Raw genomic sequence first — 20,741 nt, 5'->3', positions numbered from 1 at the left:
CCTGTCTCTACTAAAAATACAAAAGTTACGTGGGCATGGTGGGGCGCACCTGTAGTCCCAGCTGTTCTGGAGGCTGAGGCACGAGAATCACTTCAACCAGGGAGGTAGAGGTTGCAGTGAGCCAAGATCGCGCCACTGCACTCCAGCCTGGGTGACAGAGTGAGACTCTGTCTCAAAAAAAAAAAAAAAAAGCAATGGTGGATATCTTTGTTTGATTCTTTCTGTTAGCCATGCAGAAGAAGAGAGGTATGATTTTTGGCCCTGCTCTGCCTTCTGGGCTCTTGGGTTCCTAAGACAGTGTGCTACATTGAGATGGATCTCAAGGTGGGAAACAGAAATCTGAGTTCCAGTCATGCTTCTGCTCTATTTCCAGGTGATGCTGGGGACTCCTCTTCTTTCTGTGGGCCTTTGTTTCCCCATATGTGAAAGGAGAGCTTTAGAGGGAATGAACTCAAGATGCCTTTTCTGTTCTAAGGCTCAGTGATTCTTAGATCATCCTCTACTAAGCTGTGGATTTCTCCAGCTCCAGTATGGCCTTCCTCAGGGCTGTGTGTGTGTGCACACGCTTGAGTGTGTGTTTCAATTTCTATTCTTAGCAACATGATCTTTAAACAAGGAATAGATTTGTGCTTCTGTCTCATCTCAGATGCATGCAGCTCCTGCTGGGCTGTTTCATTCTCTGCCAGCCATTCATTCACATTAAAAGCAATGGCTCATTAAGGAAATAAGTGTATGATGCTCCTTCATCACCCATGATAAGTATTGCAGGCTCTGATCTGGGGGTTTGGCCTTCTTTGGCCACTAGGTCTTGGCTCTGTCTGTTGTAGCTACAGATGAGGTAAGGGGAATCTTGATTTCAGCATCTCCCTCTCCAGTCTACCCTCAGATCCTGTCTCCGGGATGGGCCAGGGATGCTGTTTGGTCAATATTGGTTTGTAAAGATGATGAGTAACCAACAATCCAGATGAGATGGTCACTGTTTGTCCTGAAATAAAGAGTGGACAGGGATGAGTACCCTCCTCTAAGAGTTCTTGCTGTGGTGGTATCTCAGAATCACTTTATTTTATTTTTAGACAGAGTTTCGCTCTTGTTGCCCAGGCTAGAGTGCAATGGTGTGATCTTGACTCACTGCAACCTCCACCTCCCAGGTTCAAGCAATTCTATTGCCTCAGCCTCCCGAGTAGCTGGGATTACAGGCATGTGCCATCACGCCCAGCTAATTTTGTATTTTTAGTAGAGATGGGGTTTCCCCATGTTGGTCAGGCTGGTCTCGAACTCCCAACCTCAGGTGACCCACCCGCCTTGGCCTCCCAAAAAGTGCTGGGATTACAGGCATGAGCCACCACGCCTGGCCTATTTTACTTTATTGAGACGGAGTCCTGCTCTGTTGCCCAGACTGGAGTGCAGTGGCACGATCTCTGCTCACTGCAACCTCCGCCTCCCCGGTTCAAATGATTCTTCTGCCTCAGCCTCCCAAGTAGCTGGGATTACAGGCACACACTACCGTGCCCAGCTAATTTTTTTGTACTTTAGTAGAATGGGGTTTTGCCATGTTGGCCAGGCTGGGCTTGAACTCCTGACTTCAGGTGATCCACCTGCCTTGGCCTCCCAAAGTGCTGGGATTACAGGCATGAGCCACTGCACTCGGCCATCACTTTAGATATTTAACATACAAATTCAGATTCTAAGTCTGCGTCCTCAGAGGCTCTCATTAGGAGGTCTGGGGAGGAGCCCAGTTTCTTCATTTTAAAAGACACTACAGGCTGCCTTTTATGTTTGAATAGCAAAAATAAATAAATAAATAAATAAATAAATAAATAAATAAATAAATAAATAAAATACACTACAGGGGATTTGGAAGCACAACCTTCGTGGAGAACACTGTCATAGTAGTAGGATTTGCAAGCTCTTAAAGCCCACTAAAGCCAGGCAGGTAACAAACGGGTGGTGTGTGACAGAAGAGTGCTGGCGACTCTGATGAACAGGAAGATCTTAAGTTTTCTAAAACGCAGTCAGTATTTAGCTTTAGCTAGTTGTTGCCAGATAATGCCAGTCCAGTGTTGCTAGTTATTCCACTTAATCTTTTCAAGAAGAGTTAGAAATCCTGATTTATTTGTGACATTCCCTATTTTTAAATATCAGCAACCAATTCAAAATTTAAACAAAAAAATTGAATTGTAGGCCAAAACATATGCGCTGGCTAGATCTGGCTCTGAATCTGCCTGTTGAAATCTCTTGACAACACTTTAGCCAAACAAAAGCTTGATTTAAGTCAAAATGATGCAGTCAACAGCTCTCTTGACTGGCAGCATCACATTGCTTCTGCAATGTGAGGCTCTCTGGGGTTCTGGATAACACCCAGCTTGGCATGGGGCAAAGTGCTCTGAGAGGGGAGTCAGGAGACCTGTTTCCTAATCCCTGCTAACAACTTGGTAGGTGACATTGGGAAAGAAATTCTCTCCCTTGTTACAGGATTTCTTTCTATAAAGTAAGGGGGATGACCTTTATTGTTCTTTCCAAGGTTCTAGATCATTCTTTTTCATGAAAATATATGTACTTATTATCTGTCAGCTACTTGAAAAGGAAACTTTTCAGATTAAGTTGAAAATTCACCTTTAATTGGCTTGAGTAACAACTAGTTCTTCCTCTCCCATATTCTCCTGTGTCTTCAGTGATTTGTGTTTGCATGGAAGTTTCTTTCTACTGTATGCTTTTGCGGGTATTTTCTAAGGGAAAGAGCTCATTTTGGAATAGAAAGTGTGGGTGGGGTTGAGCATATGGACTTCTCATTTGCTGAATACTACGTTTGAATCAAATAAAAAAAAAAGGAATAGAGTTAATATGGGGAACATTCTGAAGTATAAAGTCACTTCCTTGAACTTCACTGTTCAAATAAAACCTTGCAATTCATTCTTTTTTCCTTGTAGCTTCACTGAGATATAATATACACACAATAAAATTCATCTATATAAAGCATACAATCCAATGTTTTTAGTATATTTACAGAGTTGTGCAATCAACACCACTATCTAATTTCAAAACATTTTCAACTCCTCAAAAAGAAACCCCATACCTGCTATTGGTTGCTATAGTCCTGGCAACCACAAATCTGCTTTCTGTATCTATAGACTTGCCTATTCTGGACCTTGTATATAAATGGAATTATACAATACGTGGTCTTTTGTGTCTGTCTTCTTTCATTTAGCGTAATGTTTTCAAAGTTTATCCATGTTGTAGCATGTATCAGGACTTCATTCCTTTATATTGCCAAATAATATTCTATTGCATGGCTATACAACATTTTTTTGTTTATCCACTCATCATCTGAGGGACAACTGAGATGTTTCCATTTTTTGGCTATTATATATAACAATGCTATGAACATTCACAAACAAGTTTTCATGTGAATCTATGTCTTAATTTCTCTCAGTTATAAATAGGGGTGTAATTGTCAGGTTGTATGGTACCTCTACATTTAATCTTTTGAGGAACTGACACAAAGTATTCCAAAGCAGCGGCATCATTTAACACACCTACCAGCTGTGTATGAGGGCTCCAGTTTCTTCACATCTTTGTCAACACTTACCTGTCTTTTAATTTTAGTCATCCTCGTGTGTGAAGCAGTATTTCGATGTACTTTTTTTTTTTCCTTTTTTTTGAGACAGGGTCTTGCTCTGTTGCCTAGGCTGGAGTGCGGTGGCCCAGAGCTCGGCTCACTGAAACCTCCGCCTGCCAGGTTCAGCAATCCTCCTGCCTGGGCCTCCCAAAGTGCAGGGAATACAGACATGAACACCTACAATTTTGTTTTGCTTGTGATTTTGTGGGTCAAGTATTCAAGAAGGGTCGGGAGTGATGGCTCATGCCTGTAAGCCCAGTGCTTTTTTTCTTTGAGACGGCTCTGTCGCCCAGGCGGGAGAGCAGTGGTGCAATCTCGTGATCTCGCGATCTTGGCTCACTGTAACTTCCGCTTCCTGGGTTCAAGCTATTCTTCCGCCTCAGCATCCAGAGTAGCTGGGACTATAGGTGTGCACCACGCCCAGTTAATTTTTGTAATTTTATGTAGAGACGGGTTTTAGCATGTTGGTCAGGCTGGTCTCCAACCCCTGGGCTCAAGCGATCCGCCTGCGTCGGCACCTCAAAGAGTTGGGATTACAGGCGTGAGCCACTACAATTTTATTTTGCTCATGATTTTGTGGGTCAAGTATTCAAGAAGGGCTTGGAGTGATGGTTCATGCCTGTAATCCCAGCACTGTTTTGTTTTTTTTTTTGTTTTGTTTTTTTTTTTGAGCCCACATTGTCGTGCAGCCGAGAGTGCAGTGGCGCGAACTTGGCTCACTGCAACTTCCGCGTCCCAGGTTCAAGTGATCCTCCCACCTCAGCCTCCGAAGTGGCTGGGACTACAAGTGCACGCCACCGCTCTGGACTACCTTTTGTATTTTCAGTAGAGATGCGTTTAGCCATGTTGGCCAGGTTGGTCTGGAACTCCTGGGCTCAAGCATCCACCCACCTCGGCCTCCCAAAGTGCTGGGATTACAGGCGTGAGCCATCGGGCTCAGCCATCCCAGCACTTTGGGAGTTCGAGACTAGTCTGGGCAACATAGGGAGACCTAGTCTCTTAAAAAAAAAAAAAAAATTACCTGAGCTTGATGGCATGTGCCTGTAGTCCCAGCTGCTAGGGAGGCTGAGGCGGAAGCATCACTTGAGTCCAGAAGTTGGAGGCTGCAGTGAGCCATGATTGTGCCACTGCACTTCAGCCTGGGTGACAAAGGGATCTTGTCTCTCAAAAAATAAAAAAATAAAAGATTAAAAAAAAAAAAGAATTCAGGACGGGCTGGGCTGGGTGGGTTGTTCTTGCTTGGGGTCTCTCACGCAGTTGCAGTCAGATGCTAACAGGGGATGCCATCATTGGAAGGCTTGATTAGGCTGAGTGTCCAAGATGTCTCACTTAGATGGCTGGCAAGTGATGCTGGTGATCTGGTGGGAGCTCAGTGGGACTTTTTTCTTTTTTTTTTTAAATGACATGTTGCTCCTGGCCATCAATGAGACTTCTGATTGGCATGCCTACATGTAGCCTCTTTAGCATGGCAGTCTTATGGTAGTCAAACTTCTTACTTTGTTTCTCCCAGAGTGAGAATACCAAGAGAACAGCTGCATGGCCTCTTCTGATCTAGCCTGGTAAATTAGGCAGCATCTCTTCTGCTGCATTCTACTGGTTCCAAATGAGTTACCAAGTCCAAGAACTTGCAGTCATGTTCCAAGATTGCTGTAAATGCTTCCTGTGTACCAGCACTGTTTTATGTGATCATTTAATTCTTATTAAAAACCCCATGAGGGCGGGCACAGTGACTCACACCTATAATCCCAGCACTTTGGGAGGCCGAGGCGGGAGGCTCGCTTGAGGCCAGGAGTTCAACCCCTCACACTCACACTCCTCATTACTGCACATTTGTCACACATAAACATAGCCGCTATGACACTGTACTGACACATACAAAATCTGTCACATTCCGTCTTGCCCATGCAAGCTCAATCACTGTGACTTATTCTCCATGCTCAGCCACTGTCCAATTTTTCATACTGTCACAACCACCAGCCCATCACACACTCAATTACTGTGACACAGCTCTAATCCTCAATCACTGTCACATACTGTTTTTCACACAAATATGGTCACCATCTGTACTCTTAAAGCAGGGTATTTACTCTCCTATAAAATTGAGTTAATATGCCAACAGCCCATTTTTCACACACGCTGTCACATATTGTATTTTTCATCCATACAATCCCTGACATACACAATTAGGGTCACACACTGTTACTGCCTTCGTGCCACTCCCAACTGACACCTACTCCCACACTCTCACGCACTCGCTCACTAGCTAGGGATTGGATCGATGTGTCCGTGGAGGTCTGAAGCCCGGGTCACCTCTCGAACCTCAGCCCCAAGCGGCGCGGCCCCGCCCCTCCCCGCCCCCTCATGCATATGCAGCACCTCAGCCTGGCAGCCCGGCCCCCAGACGGCCATTTGTGGCGGCGCTGGAGGCTGCGTTCAGCAGGCGCTGCGGAGACGCGTAGAGGAGCGCGCCCCCCGGCCGCTGCCGCCCCTGGCCGGTGCCGTCACCCCGCTTCTCCGCGCCTCGGGCGGTACCAAGCCAGCCCCCAGCGCCACGCTACCGCGCTGACCGGCCCTCCCGACACCTCCCGGTACCCGAGACCCCAGCGCGGCCGCTCGCCCGCAGCCAGCCGGCCGCACACGTCCCCAGCTGGGCCTAGGGCGGGCGGCGGCGGCGGCGGCTCGGCGCGGTCAGGCTGGGCTCTGCGGCGTCCCCATGGCCGCGGCCGGCTGGCGGGACGGCTCCGGCCAGGAGAAGTACCGGCTCGTGGTGGTCGGCGGGGGTGGCGTGGGCAAGTCGGCGCTCACCATCCAGTTCATCCAGGTACCTGGAGCGGGCCTGCCCGGGGCGCCGGGGCGGCGGCGGGCGGGAGCTGGCGCTACCTGTGGCGGGGCGGCCGCTGCGACCTCGCCCCGGAGGCGCCTCGCGGGCCCGGGCCGGGGCCGGGGCCGGGGGCGGGAGGGCGCGGGGCCGACTACGCTCCTGCCCTGCGGCCGCAGCGTCGCGCTCTTGCCTCCTCCCGGGCGCGGCGTCGCGGGAGTAGGGCTTCTCAGGAATGTGGTCGGGAGGGCGGAGCTGGCAGGGTGGGAAGCACCGATCCACCTTACCGCTCTGGCCGAGGCCGGAGACCTCCGGGAGAGGCTGGGCCACCGAGCCGGGCTTCCTGCTCCGAGGGTCCGGGCGTGGGGCTGGAAGGGGAGCCCCGCGCGCTGCTTTTCCAGCCGCCTGCGGCCGCGCCTGCACCGTCGGGGCGATCGCAGTGGCAACTTGGCGGCGGCTCCGCGTGGTCTCCGGGCTTCCCAGCGCCGCCTGAGCCGGAGCTACCCGCTTCAAGCACTGTGTATTTCTTTGTGTTGTTATGCTTTTCTTATAAGTACTCTCTTAGGTAATGTGTCCGGGTGGGAGTGTGTGATAATGCCCCGGGGAAATGGTGGCTTCGAGGAAGTTAAAAATGTTCTCTGATGGGGTGAGACCTTTTCCTAGGAATTCCTGATGCCGCCCTGCTTCTCGCCGTGCCTAGGTGAAGTTTGGGATGGGCCGGGCTGGGATATGACCGAGTCGTGCGTTCTGTTTTCTAACCACCCTCTCCCCCACCCCCAGCCCTCCCTGGTTGCTAGAGGCGGAAAGTCAGGGGTTTGTGGTAAAGAAAAGGGAGGTGGAATTCTTCCTTCTTAGAATTTGCTCTTGGGGAGAGGTTTGAGTAGTCTGTTTTGCGATTTTTAAAACACAAAGCCCCGATGTCTTTCTGCTTTTGTCAACCTAAAAGGTGTGGCATATGCTGGGAGAGAACGAAGGTACCCTGCTATAACAGGTAACAAGGATATTCTTCACAGTGTCTAGAGTATGAACGGTGAAATATTTTTTTCTGGTTTCCTTTTCACCCATTTGTCAGATACCCGAATAGCTTATTTCACTTAGTGTTTATAGTGACATTAAAATATTGTACGGTAACAAATGTGATTGTCACCTTTCACATTGAGTAAATGAGCAATAATTGCTGCTATAATATTCCCTGGGATTACTACTGCTAAAACCTTTGTATCCAGGAAGAAAGGATGTTTTATGTAATGAGCATTTACAGTATGCTTATTAGTGGGTTAAAAAAAAATCACTGAGTAAGGAGTGAGATTGGTTTAAGTTTAGCAGGCTACAGATTCAGGGGTGTTGTCAGGTTGCTATTTCCCTAGGGCGCAGAGAGATTGTACGTATCTAATGGCAAAGCAAAACAATTTATAGCTAACCCTTTCTTTGGGGACTAGTGTGATGGCCGGGAGTGGGGTGGGGTGGGGGGCGGTGGGGAGGGTGAGTGGAGGAGAAGTCTAGGAGTGGGAGAATAATCTTGGGTTCCAGTATTAGTAGTGTTACTTAAAAGATTTGAATCACAAATATTTAAGTTTTTTTGAGGAAGGGGCCACCTGAATTATTTGAGCCCATGTTAATTAATTAAGGTATTGGGCCCTTTTGTTTTTGGGGAAGTAATCGTATTAAACCATTAAGAAAGCAGTAATTGGACCTGGCGTCGTGGCTCTCTGTAATCCCATCACTTTGGGAGGCAGAGGCGGGCGGATCACGAGGTCAGGAGTTCCAAACCAGCCTGGCCAATATAGTGAAACCCCGTCTCTACCAAAAATACAAAAATTTGCCGGGCATGGTGGCGCGCGCCTGTAGTCTCAGCTACTCGGGAGACCGAGGCAGTAGAATCGCTTGAACCCGGGAGGCGGAGATTGTAGTGAGCCGAGATCGTGCCTGGGCAACATAGCGAGACTCTGCCTCAAAAACAAAACAAACAAATTAATTGCTGTTTTCCTAATAATTTATAGAATCATTTGTTGAAGCAATACCTCCACTATGAATAGTATAGTACCTAGATGCTCTAGATGATATTAAAGAAGTAAAGGAAGCAGGTATGTATGAGGAAGACATATGTACATCAAGAGTATGAACTTTGAGTCTTACAGACTTGAGCATGTGTGTCTTTTAAAGCTGTCACTTATCGACTGTGAGAACATGGCCAAAATACTCAGCCTCTCTGAGCCTCAGTTTTCTCACCAGTAAAATGGGTGTGATTACACATTCTTTATAGCTTTTAAATTACGACAAAGTTTGTAGCATTGTATCTAGCATGTTGTGTGTGCTCAGTAATGGTAGGTGTTATCAGTGTTTATGCCTACAGTTCTCTAACATGTTTAAATGCAAAGGGATTCAGACTCAGAAAAGTCTGGAACAAATTGATGAAAGCACCATGTAGGCTTGGTGGTGGGGAGAATGGAAATGTTATATGTGGGAGTCATATGCTAGCTGGGAGAGAGGAGGTGGCAAGTGCAGAAGTGGGACTGATAGTTGATTTGGGACCTGTGATCTGGTCTCTGCAAAAAGGAGACTTTTTGGAGAGAACAGGAACCCGACCACCTGGATGCAGCCTCAGCTCTACCACTTGCTGCATGTGTAATTTTAGGCAGGTTACTTAACTTCTCTGTATATTAGTTTTCCCCATCTGTAAACTGGGGAAATATGGTGGACCACATACAGCCGTGAAATTAAATGAGTTAACATGTCAAGGGCTTAGAACAATGTCTAGTACAATATATAGTAAAGCTGCATACATTATTATATTAATTTTAGATTATGGAACTAAAGTGATTTTTTTATATTTACACTTAATAGGGTAGCTATTCATTGCCTGACTCCTGGGATGTTAAAATTCATTCCACTATGATTGTTTAGCAGTAGTAACTGGAGGGAGAGAACACAGCAGACTAATCATTTTAATAAGCGGAAGTCAGTTCTCTTGGTAGGAGATTAGAATGGCACAAATTGGTCTTAATTATTTTTTTGAGACTCCTGAAACACCGGACTGTTTTTACAATTTTCAGTATATATATTTTCTACTATGTAATTTTCAGCAGAAAAAATATATAAAATTGGGAACGGAGAATTTAAAAACAATGCCTTTTACCTTAACTTTCTTTGACTTAGATTTAGTTGTTACCCTCTGTTCATATGAAGAGTTGCAAAATTAGGAAACTAAGGAAGTTAAATTGAGATACCTTTTCCTTTTTAAAAATAAATATCATAAAGTAGCCATGATAAAACATAAAGTATTATGTTATTTAATGAGTACGTGTGTGTACATGACCTCCTCCTTTCTGTTGCTCATCATTCTTTGAAAAATGTGTGAAGTTCTGTTGGTAGGTAGAACACCTAAATGATGAGTAAACTCTCGGTAGGAAATGACTTCAAGATGGTACAGAGTGGTTAGGAGAGACCACTGGGTATGTAGGGGCTAGGTCTCTCTCTACCCAGGTGACTTTGAGTAGTTTCTTAATCGGCCCTTATCTTGACTGAGCTTCTGTTTCTTCATGAAATGTTGGGTTTGGTTGAACAAATTTCTACACCTTTGAAATTCTAGGGTGGTTTTTTTTTTTTTTTTTTCCTTGTTTAACTAGCTGTGTCTTTAGTCAAGTTTCTTAGGTTCTCTAAACCCAAGTTTCACCACTTGGGAAGGGAGAATAATATTAAATAATAGTACCCTTAGGTTTTTGGAGTAAATAAAATAATGCAGGTAAATCATCCAGCACAGTGCCATCTACAGAGTAAATAAATAAGAATTGTTGGCTGGGCACAGTGGCTCATGCCTGTAATCCCAGCATTTTGGGAGGCCGAGGTGGGTGGATCAGTTGAGATCAGGAGTTTGAGACCAGCCTGGCCAACATGGGGAAACCCCACCTCTACTAAAAATACAAAAATTAGCTGGGCGTGTTGGTGTGTACTTGTAATCCCAGTTACTCGGGAGGCTGAGTCAAGAGAATCACTTGAACCTGGGGGGCGGACGCCACTGCACTCCATCCTGGGCAACAGAGCGAGACTCTGTTTCAAAAAAAAAAACAAACAAAAAAAGAATTGTTACTTGGTTTTATTTGCTGCTGTTAGTTCTGTATCTTGGTGTTCCTGCAAAACAAAATTTGTAATTTATTCATTTTTCTTTGACACATAATCTGGTCTATTACTTTAAGTCTTCACTGCCCTCTCCTTCCTGGCTCAACCCTATACTCGCCTCCTTACTTCTGTGTGGTATTCAGGTGATGAATGTGTGGATTCCATTTTGAGTTGGAGAAATTTCTTTTTGTCAGTTTGGATTTGATTTTAAGAAATAATGATGTAAGCATTTAATTTTGGTGTTAGTGCTTTATCTGGTAACTCTGAGAAAAGACCATATATTTTTAAAAAATTTATAGGGCGAAGTATCCCAGTTTCTATTTTTTTTTTTTTTAACATGTTAACTTTTTATTCAACAATTTGCCAGATTTTGAGGGAGGTAGGGGTTAGCTGATTTCTCACATCTTGAATTTCAGTCAGTCCTATGACCTGTTAGTCTGGACCCAGCATTGCTTTTTAAAAGTTTGTCTTTTGCTGAATGCTTTTTCATTGCTTTTTCCTGGGGCAGAGAGCTGAGAAGAGATTTCAGGAGATTTATGTTAATAGTTAATTGATCCACATGTGAAGGTTGTGAGTTTAAATTCCCAATTTGCTGTTCCATTGCTACATCTTGAAGATTTTTCCTGCAATTAGAAACTACTTAAACTGTTAACTTTTATCTATGATTTTGAAACTCTAGACATTTTTAGTGTGTGAACTTTTTTTTACATTAATGTACAAATAAATTGTTAGCATTGAAAAATAAGACACCTGCCCCTAAAGTGATACCATACTAAAGGTTTTCTTGTTTGGGGAACAGCTGAAATGGTCCTGCAGGCAATTCCTAGATAAAATTTCTGTACACTTAGGGAAGAACATTTTCTTATGGAGGATGACTGCCTTTGGAGAAGAAGGAAATTTTAACATGCAGTTTCTTAACTTGCATCTTATTCTTAAGTGTTTTGTTTGTTCTTTTTCTCTTTGTGTCTGTCTCTGTGTGTGTGTTTGCGAGCATGGGTGCGCCTGTTTTGGGATAAGGAAGTTGTAGGAGTTGAGTGGGGACACTTCTTTTTTTGAGACGAAGTTTCACTCTTGTTCAGGCTAGAGTGCAATGGCGTGATCTTTGCTAACTGCAACCTCCACATCCTGGGTTCAAGTGATTCTCCAGCCTCAGCTTCCCAAGTAGCTGGGATTACAGACAGGCATGCACCACCACACTCGGCTAATTTTGTATTTCTAGTAGAGATGGAGTTTCACCATGTTGGCCAGGGTGGTCACGAACTCCTGACCTCAGGTGACCCACCCGCCTGGGCCTCCACCGCGCCTGGCCGAGTGGGAGCACTTTTGTTGAGTCGGTGAAGAATACTGCTTTCCCTTGGTAGATGACAGGCTACTGCTCACTGGGATGGGATTTTATTTTATCTGATTGCTGAAATATAGTCTTTCCTAAGCTTTGAATGAAAATAGTCTGTTCCATTCAGTTAGGAAAATAAATTGATAACTTTAAATTGGGGGAGGAGAGTGGGAAGAGACTTTCTTAAAACTATTAAAAAAAAATATTTTAGCTGGGCACAGTGGTTCACACCTGTAATCCCAACACTTTGGGAGGCTGAGGCTGGCGGATCATTTGAAGTCAGGAGTTTGAGACCAGCCTGGCCAACATGTTGAAACCCTGTCTCTACTAAAAATACAAAAATTAGCCGGGTGTGGTGGCGGGTGCCTGCAACCCCAGCTACTACTACTCAGGAGCTGAGGCAGGAGAAATGCTTGAACCTGGGAGTCGGAGGGTTGTAGTGGGTGGAGATCATGCCATCGCACTCCAGCCTGGGCAGCACAGCAAGACTCCATCTCAAAAAAAGAAAAAAAATACACACACACACACACACACACACACACACACATATTTTAAAGGTTTCTTTTTCAAATTAAACTTGGTCTGATACAATTGAAACATTTTGTGATGCCACTTGAACACCTTTTTTTCTGATGGGGAAAATGGTCTTTAGGATGTTACTTCCACTGTGCCTTCCTTAATGAAAAGTGATAATGAGTAAAGGATTTTCACTCTGCGTGTAGACAGCATGGGGTTAATAGTCATGAATTTTGTTGAAAGGCCTTGATCTTGAATTACTTTGGGCAGAGCTACTGAGCCTGTTTGAGATTGAAACTTACAACTATTATACTTGGTAGGCCTTAGATTTATATCTTTTTGCAAAGAAAAATGTATTTCAAAGATGTGAAGAAATATAAATTGTCTTAAATTGTACTTGAGAATAATTGGACTGAGCTCCTTGATGTCTTATAAATTATATTTCATTTTTAGTGTTTTATAAAGGCAATGTGATTTTTTGTTGCATAGCACTAAACAGCTTTAAATTACAGTTTAATTAAAAATATTATAGTCAATTTATTGTTGGTATGTACTAACAGTTTAATACTGCCGTCTTTAACTTACTGTCACCTTATACGATGAATTTTTTTTTTTTTCTGGGAGAAAGCTCTTTATCCATGTAAGTAAAATTCAGCAGTAGAAATAAGAATATAAGTGTTAAAAAGACATCTGATGTTGCTTTCTTTTTTGACTTTAACCAGATTTCCCAAATGGCAACATTTTACCATATTGCTTTATTCCCTGCAATATATAGTTTTTAAAAACATTTGAGTGTAAGTTGAAGACATGATGCCACCCTTATCCTTAAATATCTCTTTGCCTGAAAAACCAGGGCATTTGCTTTCTTCTTCTTCTTTTTTTTTTTTTTTTTTGAGACGGAGTCTCACTCTGTCGCCCCGCCTAGGCTGGAGTGCAGTGGTGCGATCTTGTCTTATTGCAACCTCCACCTCCTGGGTTCAAGGCATTCTCCTGCCTCAGCCTCCCGAGTAGTTGGGATTGCAGGCACCCACCACCACACCCGGATAATTTTTTTTTTTTGAGATGGAGTTTCACTTTTGTTGCCCAGACTGGAGTGCAGTGGTGTGATCTCAGCTCACGGCAGCCTCCACCTCCTGGGTTCAAGTCATTCTCCTGCCTCAGTCTTCTGAGTAGCTGGCATTACAGGTGCCTGCCACCATGCCTGGCTACTAATTTTTGTATTTTTAGTAGAGACGGAGTTTCACCATGTTGGCCAGGCTGTTCTTGAACTCCTGACCTCATGTGATCTACCCGTCTTGGCCTCCCAAAATGTTAGGATTACAGGTATGAGCCACTGTGCTTGGCTGCATTTGCTTTCATGAATAAAATATACTGACCTAACTCAGAAATTAATCTTGACTTGTTGTTATATTATTACCTGATGTGTAGAATTTGTTTGAAATTTGCCAGTTGTCCCAGTTATGCCCTTTATAGCAAAAGAAAAGCTGATTATCCAATTCATTATTTCCATGTCATATTTACTTTGGAACAGTTCTTTAGTCTCTGTTTTATGACATTGACATTTTTAAAGAGTACAAATTAGTTACTTGTAGAGTTCCCTCAATTTGGGTTTGGCTGATGTTTCTTCGTGATTAGGTTCAGGTTATGCATTTTTTGGGGGGCAGAAATAGTACAGAAATTATGTGTTATTAGGCGACGTAAGATGTATTTATTTGACCACATACATGCCTTTTGACTCAGCAATCCCAAATCTCAGAGTTTACCCAGAAGACGCACTTCCCACAGTATGAAAATACACATGTATAAGGTTGCAGCATTTCTTAATTACAAAAATTACAAGCAACCTACGTGATAGGAAAATCCAGTGGAGCATTATGCACCTGTGAACAAGAGTGGGAAAGGGTATGACTAACTGATATGGAGTGCTTTCTTGGATGTGTTGTTCAGTTGTCTTGGTTTGTCTTGCTTTCAAGCAAGCTTGTCCAACACTCAGGCTGTGAGTGGCATGCAGCCCAGGACAGCTTTGAATGTGGCCCAAGACAAATTCATAAAGTTTCTTAAAACATTATGAGATTTTTTTTTTTTTTTTTTTTTGCAATTTTTTTTAACCTCATCACCTATCGTTAGTTTAGTGTATTTTGTGTGTGGCCCAAGACAGTTCTTCCAGTGTGGCTCAGGGAAATCAAAAGTTGGACACCCCTGCCCTAAAGGAATACCTGAGGCTGGATAATTTATAAAGAAAAGAGGTTTTGTTGGCTCGGAGTTTTGCAGGCTGTACAAGAAGCACGGTACTAGCATCTACTTCTGATGAGGGTGTGAGGAAGCTTCCATTCGTGACAGAAGGGGAAGGGGAGTGGCGTGTGCAGACGTCACATGGTGAGAGAAGCAAGCCAATGGGGAGGCACCAGGCTCTTTTTAACAACCAGCTGTAGTGGAACATAAGTAAGAGCTCACTCACACTCCAGTTCCAGGGAGGGCATTAATCTATTCATGAGGGATTCACCCCCATGACCCAAACACCTCCCATTAAGGCCCACCTCCAACTTTGGGGATCAGTATTCAATATGAGATTTGGAGGGATCACACAAACCAAACTTACAGAATCAGTGAAAAAAGTAAAGTGCAAAAGTATCTACTACTTTGTGTATAGCATACTACCTTTTGTGTAAGAAAGGAGGAGAAATAAGAAAATACATATGTATTTATTCATTGGGGCAGAAACAAAACACAAAGATAAATTGGAGGTTGATAAGATTGATTTCCTAGAGGATGGGTAAAAAGGTATGCGGTGGAAAGGATACAGGGAATGGGGGCAGGGACCCTTCTGAGGATACCTGTCTGACTTTTGGAACTATGTTAATGTTTCACATACTGAGTATATAAGCAATAAACACACCAACCAAATCAAGTGATAAAAAAAAAAAAAACACCTTAAGGGGGAGTACAAACAGAAACAAATGAACTGAACTGTATTTCAAATGAGTAACTTAACTACACTGAAGGAGTGAAAAACAACTAATTTAGGTAACTTTTGATCCTAGTATTTGAACTCTGTCCTCAGGATAAAGACGAAAAGATTGAAACAAACATTGAACTCTAGTTAATAGAGTTAACTGGAATTTTTGGTTTCTGTTGTCATAGAGGCATGGGTTTGCAATTTTGAAGCAATTGTCTATACTATTATAAGCAAATAAGTAAATATATTGTGGAAAATGGGAGCCAGTTTCTCACTGTTGGAGAAGGGAGTTACAAAGGTGAAAAGGGTGAAGGTTAAAATGAACTCTGATGTTTGATTGGAATTTAAGATAGTGGCATAAATTCATGGTTTTAGCAGTATGTACATATAGGCCGGGTGCTGCAGCTTACACCTGTAATCCCAGCACTTTGGGACGCCGAGGCGGGCGGATCATGAGGTCAGCAGATTGAGACCATCCTGGCTAACATGGTGAAACCCTGTCTCTACTAAAAATACAAAAAAAAAAAAAAAAAAAAATTAGCTCGGCATGGTGGTGGGCGCCTATAGTCCCAGGTACTTGGGAGGCTGAGGCAGGAGAATGGTATGAACCTGGGAGGCAGAGGTTGCAGTGAGCCTAGTCGTGCCACTGCACTCCAGCCTGGGCGACAGAGCAAGACTCCGTCCCCCCCAAAAAAATACAAAAAAAATAAAAAAAAATAGCCGGGCATGGTGGCGTACGCCTGTAGTCCCAGCTACTTGGGAGCTGAGGCAAGAGAATGGCATGAACCTGGGAGGCAGAGCTTGCAGTGAGCCGAGATCATGCCACTGCACTCCAGCCTGGGCGGCAGAGCGAGACTCTGTCTCAAAACCAAAAATCAAAAAAGTATGTAGATATAGAAATAGATCTTATTATGGATACACATGCATACATCTGTACATCTTTTTCCACGTCTGTCTGCTAAGATGGCCAGGAAGCAGTGATACCCCTTTAGCAATGAGATCACCTAGCACTAGATCTTGGTTTCTAAATACCATTAATACTGTTCTCTACTGGAAGGAACCTTAGAGAAATGGCGTATTCTAGAATAGGGGAAGAAAAAATGCAAAATATGCTTAGAGCATCTTGTAGTCTCATAACATAAGGGAGTGCTCAAAAAAGTAAAATGATGGGGATATTTGAAAGAGATACAGGAGCCAGCCTGGCAAAACTCCCATTGACTGACTATAGGGCAATTTAATCATTGAAATAAATAAGACAGTACTTGTTTATTACCCATAAATAGAGTAAGGATCTATGATAAATAAATGATCTAGAAGTCCTTAATGTAGAATTCTGACTAGTGAATGAACATAAAGGAAAAGGTGGAATTAGTAAGTTGCCTTTTGGCAATTATAACAATTGATTTAAGTAAGAACCATAAATGGATCTTAAAACTAGTGGGTAAAAATGAATGTTAAAACTGGTATGTGAAAGTTTGAGAGTAGTAGATGTTAACATAGTCTCAAAGTATTTTCTCATAAGTTATTAATTTTACAGGGGAAAATAACAACTTTACAGGGGGAAACCTGACACCAACTTGCCCATGTGATTCAAGGCAATATCTTTGATGCTATTCTAGGTAATAATAATGAGCAGAGTTTGTTTTACTTAGTTATGCTAACGAGATCTTTATAATTAGTTCAGCTAGGCATTTAATGAAATTAAGCCTAAAGGAACCAAGCAGAGCATAAAGGGGACCAACTTTTTCTCTGTTTAAAAAATGTATCTTCTTAATTTTGTAGCCAGATGTCTTGGGAAGGAAAGGTTGATAAATTTAGGTCAGTAAGGTTTTGGCCATGAACTCTAATCTTTATTTAGCATAATAACTTCCTCCCTTTGCACCAAGTGTGTCTTTTGCTGTACAACTGTTTTTGTTTTTTTCTGTGTTATGTGGTTGGTTTTTGGAAAGTAGATTTTTTTTTCTGCTGGAATTTATCTTAAAAATTGTTTATATTCTTCAAAAAAATTTTAAAGACAAGGTCTTGCTCTGGTGCCCAGGTCAGGCTGTAGTGTAGTGGTGTGATCACAGGTCACTGCAGCCTCGGAACTCCTGGGCTGAAATGATCTTCCTACCTCGGCCTGCCAAAGTGCGGGCATTACAGGTGTGAGCCACTGTACCTACGTTTTTGATGGTTTGTAGCGACGAGGTCTCGCTATGTTGCCCAGACTGGTCTTGAACCTCTGGCCTCAAGTGATCCTCCTGCCTTGGCCTCCCAAAGCGCTGAGATTACAGGTGTGAGCTATCTGGCTCTGTATAAAATGATTTATATTTTTAAACATACTTAATTAGGGAATCAGAATAATAGTGTCTTATTCCCAGTTACGGAAAATGGGAATTAAGCAGTTTTGTGTACCCTGTTTCTACCCACTCCTTTCGTACATTTTTTGTCCTTATTTACAACAACCAAAATTGTGTGAGATTCAGTATTTTTAAAAGATTTAAAAAATCTTATGCATTCTGTTATTGCTATAATTACAATAGTTAATAATACCTATTGGCATTAATCCCTTTGTCATTAAGGGTTATTGCTTTTATTTGCCATTTCTATCATTCTGTCTGGTTTTAATGTTTACAAACAATCCTCATGAACAGCTAGTTTTAATTGTTTTTAAAATTGTCTTTATTTATTTAGAGATAGGGTCTTGCTCGGTTGTCCAAGCTGGAGTCTAGCGGCATGATCATAGCTTACTGCAACCTTGAACTCCTAGGCATAAGTAACCTTCCTCCTGTCTTAGCCCTCTGAGTAGCTAGGACTGCAGGCGTATGCCACCATGTCCAGCAAACTTTTTTAATTTTTATTTTTTAGAGATGGGGTTTCATTTTGTTGCCCAGGCTAGTCTTAAACTCCTGGCCTCAAGCAGTCCTCCCACCTTGGCCTCACATAGGGCTGGGATTATAGGCCTGGCCTTTTTATTTTTAAATTGACAGATAAAATTGTATGTATTTATTATGTACAACATGGTATTTTGAAGTATATATACATTGTAGAATGACTAAATATAGCTAACATATGTATTATGTCACATAGTTGTCATTTTTGTGGTGAGAACACTTAAATTCATTCAGCATTTTTCAAGAGTACAATATATTGTTATTAACTATAGTTACTGTGTTGTAGAGATACTTTTTAATTCAAATTCAATTTGAATTGTGATTTATAGAACATTTCCAAGTACTTTTTACTGAAAACATATCTAAGATTAAATTTATTTTGCATGATAAATGATGATTTGGCTGGGTATAAAATTATTGGGTCCCAACTTTCTGCTTTATTTGTCACATCTTTATCTCTCTGGCCTCAAGTTTCTGTACTGTAGAAATAACTTTTCTAGGTGTATGCTTGCAGCATTTTCTTATCATTGGAAATGGACGCATTTATTAGGATATGACTAGAAGTTTTTCTCTGTCACTAGTATTCCCGGGAAATGATGAAACACTCTCAGGTCTGGGAAGACTTTCTTCTCCATTTTTGTATTCATTTTTTTCAGTTACCTTCTGAAATACCTATTATTTACGCATTGATTTTCTGTTGACTTTTATAGTACATTGTTTTAAGTTAGCTAATGAAAAGGATAAGATCCTTTCTATTCTGGGAAGATTTATCAAATTTGTCTTCTCCATACTTGATGAAATTTTCTGCATGTCACACATAATTACTGTCTCCAAAACATATTTAGTGCCCTTGATTTCTCGGTCTGATATTAAACAACGATAATGTTCTCTTTTCTGAAGGCCACAAAACTGGTATTTTTGTAAAGCTTGATACTATTTAATGAAACAACTTCCAGGGAAGTGATTTTTCTTTGTGTGGAAGAATATATTTGTTTTTCTTCTTGTTTATTCATGAAGAGTTGCTCATAGCTATTCTTGGTTTAGGAAGTTAAGAGCTGGTCATCTCAGAATTGCCTTGGGGTACTGAGATTTCTGCTTTGTTTTGGTGCTGAACAGCAAGTTGACATTGGGGAGCTTCAATTTCTTGGAGAATATCAGTAGGAGAATTTCAACAAATATGAAATTTTATTAAATCCTCCAAATCTTAATCTCCAAATATGGGCTTTTGGCTGAGAGGTATATTTTTGTAGAATTAGAGATGTTTAAAAGGGATAGTTTTCAAGTTTTTAAATCCTTCATACCTCAGCTTTCTGCACCGAGGCAAGTGGAAGTGTGTGTATTCTTAAAAGAAGGTTTTGGATTAGGAAACAATCCTTTTTTCCTTCTTTTGTTCTTCTGTAGCTCAGACCTTGAACAACAATCTGTGTCTGGTTCACCTTGACGTTATTTTAAACCCTGTAAGCCCTAGACTATAAGTATTTTAGTGGAGGACTTTATATGTTTTGTCTGAATCTATGTCTCTTAGTTATATTTGTTTGTACATTTTATTCATATTTGCATTTTCAGAATCGCAGACTAGGAATACCTTTGTTACACAGAACTAAGCACATAACAAAATATTTGTTGGTATTTCCTAGTGTCAAGTTTTGAGTGGAGGCCAGGTGCGGTGGCTCACACTTGTAATCCCAGCACTTTGGGAGGCTGAGGAGGGCAGATCACTTGAGGTCAGGAGTTCCAGACCAGCCTGGCTGACATGGTGAAATCCCATCTCTACTGAAAATACAAAAAAAATTAGCCAGGTGTAGTGGCACGTGCCTATAATCCCAGCTACTTGGGAAGCTAAGGCAGGAGAGTCACTTGAACCCAGGAGCGGAAGTTGCAGTGAGTCGAGATCATGCCACTGCACCCCAGTCTGGGCAACAGTGGGACTGTCTCAAAAAAAAAAAAGAAAGTCTTGAATAGGACACAGGAAATAAATAGTGGAAAAAAGAGGCCTTTGGAAAGATGAATTGTATTTATTATGGTTCCATAGCATCTAGTTACTAAAGAAAAAGAGCTGGCTATTATTTTGGATTTCAGAGATCATATGTGGCATATACACTTTGAATATTGAGTATTAGAAGTTGATCCGTAACATTCAGTTTTAGCCAAAATAGTCTTTGGAGAAGATAGTCCTCTCTTAATTTCTCTCTGCCAATTCTGACTTGGCAAGTGTACAACAGTCTGAGAGTAAGGTCTTAAAAGTTGTAACTTTTGTCTTATTTCCTGATGAATTTTCTCCTAATGCCTGTTTTTAGTTAATGATGATGTGGTTGACATTTCAGTAGTCAAAAGATGTGAGCTGAAAGGAAAGGTAAGCAGGTAGTCAAGTCAAACTGCAAAGGAAGATTTGTAATAGATTTAATGTTTAGGTTTCAGAAATCACATGGAAAAGATATGTGTAATTTGTAATTTTGTCCTTTTTGCCTCTAAAATTAAGATGTGTCAACTAAGGGAAATTTGCCCCATGCAAG

The 20,741-nt window shown here is 42.2% G+C and overlaps 1 protein-coding gene across 1 annotated transcript in view; it reads left to right on the top strand.

Annotated features, from left to right (window-relative positions):
- The first annotated feature begins 6,014 nt into the window (after positions 1-6,014).
- Positions 6,015-20,741, top strand: part of RRAS2 (RAS related 2) — a 79,753-nt gene continuing 65,026 nt past the window's right edge. The window contains exon 1 of the mRNA XM_003910192.2: positions 6,015-6,437. Coding sequence (XP_003910241.1) covers positions 6,330-6,437 — 108 coding nt within the window. The 5' untranslated portion in view covers positions 6,015-6,329. The remainder of the gene's footprint in view (positions 6,438-20,741) is intronic.

The sequence above is a fragment of the Papio anubis genome, chromosome 12 (genome assembly GCF_008728515.1).
Source record: "Papio anubis isolate 15944 chromosome 12, Panubis1.0, whole genome shotgun sequence".
Taxonomy (NCBI): Eukaryota; Metazoa; Chordata; class Mammalia; order Primates; family Cercopithecidae; genus Papio; species Papio anubis.
This window is presented reverse-complemented; position numbering and strand designations above follow the sequence as displayed.